This window comes from Sceloporus occidentalis, unplaced genomic scaffold (genome assembly GCF_023333645.1).
Source record: "Sceloporus occidentalis isolate IW3139 unplaced genomic scaffold, rSceOcc1.0.p SCAF_21, whole genome shotgun sequence".
In the NCBI taxonomy this organism is placed as follows: Eukaryota; Metazoa; Chordata; class Lepidosauria; order Squamata; family Phrynosomatidae; genus Sceloporus; species Sceloporus occidentalis.
Window position 1 is genome coordinate 8,690,716 of NW_028317001.1, and position 6,044 is coordinate 8,696,759.

Below are 6,044 nucleotides of genomic sequence, written 5' to 3' on the forward strand. Positions count from 1 at the left end.
GTTGTGCCCTTCATAGCTTGTGTGATCTTCCTCATAAACAACTTTGCCCATCCTCACCACCTTCTGGTGTTGCTTGTCCACATGTGCCTTGCTTTTCCTGTCTGTGAAATGTTGGGGATATGGGAGACCATCTCTGGATCTAAATTGGGGATGGGCCCAGTGGCCCTCAAGTCCAGAGTCCTCCCCAGAACTGTTTTTTAAAATGACATTTGCCTCTGAAATTTGGCAAGAAATGGCTATATGCACCATAATTCTTTTGTGGCTAAATGTACTCTATGTGTTTGGATAGTCAGTATCCTAATCCATCCTCAATATCCCAGCCATGGCCTAAATTATATTTTTTATTATATTGTAGATTATATTGAAAGGATTCAGGAAAAAAAATCTCACAGGCAGTAGCTATTTGCTTGTTAACAGAATTTAAAGTTTATTTCCTGGACTGAATTCTGAAGTGATTAAATAATATTTGGATGCACCATGTGCTTTCCTCCCCTTTTGCTTAGTGACTCTCTGGATAAGGTCTATTTTCTATTTCAGGTGACCTTTGCAGATGTGGCAGTATATTTCTCCAAAGATGAATGGAATCTGTTGACGAAGAAACAGAAACTTTTGTACAATTATGTAATGATGGACAATTATGAGAATGTGGCTTCTGTAGGTAAGGAACCTGAACCCATTGCTCTTTCTATAAAGACTGAGGGCCCTTTCATACTCTATTATCATGTCGCTATGGTTCCACTAGAATTGTAGAATCATAGAGTTGGAATAGACCACAAGGGCCATCCAGTTCAACCCCCTTCTGCCATGCAGGAATACACATCCAAATCACCCCCAAGAGATGGCCATGCAGCCTCTGTTTAAAGACCTCCAAAGAAGAGGACTCCCTCAAACTCTAAGGGAGTATATTCCACTGTCAAAGAGCTCTTACTGTCACAAAGTTCCTCCTAATGTTTAGGTGGAACCTCTTTCCCTGTGTCTTGCATCCATTGTGGTGTCTCCTTTTCTCCATAGCAGAAAAAAGCAAGCTTTTTCCTTGTGCAAAATGACACCCTTTCAAATATTGAAACATGGATACCATATCCACTCTTTATCTTCTTTTCTCCAGGCTAAACATATCCAGCTCTCTAAGCTGCTACTCATAGAGCCTGATATTTTCCAGACCCTTCACCACTTCAGTTGCCCTCCTTTGGACATGCTCCAATTTGTCAACATACTTTTTGAATTGTGGGGCCCACAACTGTACACAGGATTATTCCAAGTAGGCCTGACCAAAGCAGAATAGAGTGACACTATTACTTTCCTTACTCTAGAAACTATTCTTGTAATGATGCAGCCTAGAATCACATGGGCCTTTGTAGCTGCTGCATCACACTGTTGGCCCATGTTCAACTTGCGGTCTCCTTGGAATCCTAGATCCCTTTCAAGCGTAGTTTAATTGTGATAGCAAGATCCTGTAGAATATTTGAATCTGTAGTTCAATGAGGCGTTATTGCTCTCCAATTTCTAAGGATTCTAAATACTCCATCCCAAAACTGCCAATTCTAGGATTTTGTGGAAAGAAGCCATAGAGATTAAAGCTTTTCACACCCAAATGGTACTCAGCACATCCCTGGGCAAGTTTCCTACCTTTTTTGGCCCCTCTTCCATCCTTTTAAGGCTCTGGAGAGTCTTCTTGGGGGAAAGACCTCTCTTGGGCCTGTAGTGGCTCAGGGAGGGCCCAACAGTGGCAAAATGGCCCCCACTTCCCAAAAGGGATGCTGAGGGGTGAAATATTATTTCACTCCCCCCTCCAGGTAATACAATGTGGGGTTGCCCCTGAGATCTCCTCCAAATCCCATCAGTAGTCCATGCCTGTCTTATACATGTTTTAAGCCTCCCCCCCCCCCCCCCCCGGCACTTCACCCTCACCAAAATTGGAGTCCAGGTCCCAGCTCCTTCGTTCTGCCTTTGCCAGTGAATTATTTGTATATTGATTATACCACCTTTCTCAAGAAATGGGCCTCAAAGTGTCCCTTTTATGTATCACACTCTGTGGGTGTATGTCTGTGATAAAGAGACAGACAGAAAGTGAAAATTGAAAGGCAGGGAAGAGATGCTGAAAGTGAGATGGTGATGGGCAAGAAAGAAGGTTAGAGAGCAGAGGGAGAAAGGGAAGATGATCAGGCCTCTGGGAGCCAGGAGGGGAAGGCAGGAGCCAAGCCAGGATCGCCTAGCTCTGTGAGGAGAGGAAGGGACCCCTGGGAAGGGCCAGGAGAGGGACCTTGGGGATTTGGAGGCAGTTCTGAGAGACTTTCAGAACTGGTTTCAGTGAACTAATGAGAACCGGCTCAGGTCCTTGTTTTCAGACATATTAAGTGGTTCTATTTAGCAATTATGAGTAATATTTTGGAAGGAAGGAAAGGAGGACACAATTAGAGAAAAAGCACTTTTATTTTCCTACCTGAACTTGCTTAGCTGCATTTTTGGTTCCAGAGGCCCTTTGTTACCCAAAATGCTGGGGTCTGGGGTGGACACTTGCAAGTGCTATGCTTTGGGTGGGTGGGGGGGGGGATTTGGTACTTAGCTCAAAGAAGAGACATAATTTTGTTCAGGCAACAGTGACCTCGAAGGTCAGCCTAACTATACCAGGCACGCAATCTCACATAACTCCAGAGGCATTTCAAATGGGTTTTTATGTTTTATTTAGGGAAAAGGCAAAATATACACACCCATGCACACACACACACACAAGCATTCATACATACACACAAGAGGTAAGTAACAAAGGTGGGATTGGTGAATAATGTAAAGCTATACTAATGGTAATACATTTACTAGAATGTTCTTGATTCCAATTGCTGAGGGTCCTGCAAGGGAATGGAAAGTGGGTTTATTGAGTATATTGAGGCGCTTAGCCACGTAAACCAACAGAGTGTCTCTCTGCAAAGGGACTGATGCCGAAGAACAGTAAATATCGGGGCAGACATTTATACTGAAATTGTTGCTTACGGACAGAGACTGAGGGTTCAAAATGGTTTAAATCACTTTAGTATGTTTCCTGGGTGGGAAAAGAATTGTCTGAATCCAAACTGAATGCAACAGATGCTTGGTGCAAATACCTCAGACAAAAGGGATTAGCACACCGGCTCTCAGGTCCTTCTTGGCTCTGAATTCCAATCCTGTTCATAAGCCAATGTACAGCGCGATCTGGAAACAACACCTCCAGATGCAGCTCAACAATAACATAGCAGAGTATGGAAACAAATATCCAGATATAGGTTTTGGCAATGCACTGACTACTGTCCAGACTTAAAAGTAACTCACAGACACAGTTGATTTCACCCAAGTCCTTGGAGGTTCTCTATCCTGAGTTGCAAAATAATACAAATATTTGCAAGCTCTCTGACTTCCATCAACTTCACCATCTCTTGCACACACAACTCCAATACAATCCACACCAATCCGCATGTGAGCTGTATACTGTATTGGTTGTGAGTCATCTCCTGGTGCCAAACAGCATGAAGTGACTTCTGCAGTTAGCTTGAATCATGCCTTGGGCTCCGACTCAGTACTTTATGGCAGTCTCACAGGAAATGATGCCACTTGTCAATCAAAATATTTTTAATCATGTTTAATGGAATATTTTTTCAACAGCCCTTTGACTATCTGCTTCGACTTATTCCCTCAAGGCAGTTCCACTACAATCTCTTCTTTCCTCCTGTCAGTAGGGATACAATTGTTCCATGGATTTGGGGACATCTGCAATAGTGTCATGCTTGGGTCACTCTCAGCAACTTTATTAATTTAATATCAAATAGGGAGGGTTCAACAAGGGCTAAATCTTGGGGTAACATCCTCCTCTCTTAATTCTGATATTCATTCTTTACTGTGATTGTCCTTCTTTACAGAAGAACTTGTGAGTCATGAGAGAGTCCACACAGGAGAGAAGTCACATAAATGCCAGGATTGTGGGAAATGTTTTGCTTACAAATCAATCCTTGTCAAGCATCTGAGAGTCCACACAGGAGCAAAGCCATATAAATGCCAGGATTGTGGGAAATGTTTCTCTCAGAAGTCAAGCCTAGTGACACATCAGAGAGGCCACACTGGGGAGAAACCATACAAATGCCAGCATTGTAGGAGAGGTTTTTCTTCAAAGTCACACCTAGTGAGACATCAGAGAGGCCACACTGGAGAGAAACCATACAAATGCCAGCATTGTGGGAAAAGTTATGCCTACAAATCAGTCCTTGTCATGCATCAGAGAATCCACACAGGAGCAAAGCCATACAAATGCCAGCATTGTGGAAAATGTTTTTCTCAGAAGTCAGACCTAGTGAAACATCAGAGAGTCCACACAGGCGAGAAGCCATACAAATGCCAGCATTGTAGGAAAAGTTTTTCTTCAAAGTCACACCTAGTGATACACCAAAGAGACCACACAGGAGAAAAGCCATACAAATGCCAGTATTGTGGGAAATGTTTCTCTCAGAAGTCACACCTAGTGAGACATAAGAGATTCCACACAGGAGAGAAGCCATACAAATGCCAGCATTGTGGGAAATGTTTTTCTCAGAAGTCACACCTAGTGAGACATAAGAGATTCCACACAGGAGAGAAGCCATACAAATGCCAGCATTGTGGGAAATGTTTTTCTTCGAAGTCAGACCTAGTGAGACATCAGAGAGTCCACACAGGAGAGAAGCCATACAAATGCCAGCATTGTGGGAAATGTTTCTCTCAGAAGTCAAGCCTAGTGAGACATCAGAGACTCCACACAGGAGAGAAGCCACTCAAATCTCAGCAGTAAACTAACATTGTTAGTTTCCAATAAGGAATACAAAAAGTATATTTTCAATCCAATGGTGAAAAGAAAAGGCCCTTGTTATTTTGTGTGTTATGTTTGTCTATATGTCTGTTTATGTTTTAAAGTTATAGTTTGTTAAGTTTAATTACTATTAGTATAGATAATTGCTTCAGGTTATAATTTTGGCTGGGGATTATGGGTCATGGTATAGGTCAGCTAGATGGGGGTGCTGGGATTTTTTTACAACTGGCTAGAATAGTTATGGGAATGATAGCTTTGGGAAAGTGTGGGATGTTGTCTGAAGAAAGGTGGGGGCAGGTATTAACAGAAAGGGGCTAGTTTCTGGGAATGGCAAAGTTGGCCTTGTTCTCTTTGGGGCATAGACTGTGCAACTGTGGATGTGGGGGCTAGGTTTGGTAGAAGGTGGAGGTTTAGGTGTTGGGGTTTCAATGTATTCTTTGTCTTGGGGAGGACAGTTCTGGTTTAAACACTGAATTTCTGATTATGTGTTCTCAATAAAGTTATTTGTTGTTTCAATGTGTTGGACTCTTTGATGCACAGAAGTTCTGAATTTGCACAAAATACATTTCATTCTCTCATCAGTCCTCAGCTTCATTCCCAGCCATAAGAAGAACAGAGGAAAACACACACAAAAACCTACCAAACAGACAGATAGAGCTATATGTACAAAGCAGAGCCTTCCTTCTTTCCCTTTCCCTCCTGAGTCCAGCTCCTCCTTGGGCTCCATTCTGGCATCCTCCAAGTCTCCTCAAAGGAAGGAAGGAAAAAAGAGAGGAAGGAAGGAATGAAGGATGCACTCCTTCCCTTTCCGCAAAAGCTGCCAATGGAATAAACCTCAGCAGCAGCAAGGCCCTGGTGATCCCTGCGCAAGTTGAGGAGGGGCCTTTGGAGCATGTGCACATGCTCAGTCTCAGGCCCTGAAGCCATTGCTGCTTTCACAGAAACCCTTCACAACAACCCTGCAAAGATCAGTGATCCTCCTCAGGGAACATGCAGAAAGGACATGGAAGCCATTGTTAGTTCTTTGCCTGAAAGTCCCCTTCCTTGAAGAGATGGAGGTTAAAGGAAGGAAAGAAGGAAAGTGCCAAGGGAAGAGATGGCATAAAGGGGGCATCTGGATAGGAATCCCTCAGCAGCCATTTTGGGAAAGAGGGCTCTGCCTCTGGACAGAGAGACGGAGAATGTGCTCATTTGGGGAAATGTTAGGGTCCCTCTATTGGGCCACATTCTCCTCTGC

The 6,044-nt window shown here is 43.4% G+C and overlaps 1 protein-coding gene across 2 annotated transcripts; it reads left to right on the forward strand.

The window, feature by feature from the left end:
- Positions 1-601: 601 nt before the first annotated feature.
- On the forward strand, positions 602-5,262 carry LOC149301546 (uncharacterized). Of its 2 annotated transcripts, none has more exons than XR_016272213.1 (2): positions 602-658; positions 1,106-1,281. XR_016272213.1 is itself a non-coding variant. In XM_089484070.1 (2 exons), the coding sequence occupies exons 1-2, from the start codon at positions 625-627 to the stop codon at positions 4,787-4,789; spliced, it is 936 nt and encodes a 311-aa protein (XP_089340196.1). In that variant the 5' UTR covers positions 620-624; the 3' UTR covers positions 4,790-5,262. The 2 variants fall into 2 exon arrangements, 1 of the variants encoding a protein (XP_089340196.1); XM_089484070.1 differs by lacking the exon at positions 1,106-1,281 and adding an exon at positions 3,888-5,262 and having other exon boundaries at positions 620-658.
- The last annotated feature ends 782 nt before the right edge of the window (positions 5,263-6,044 follow it).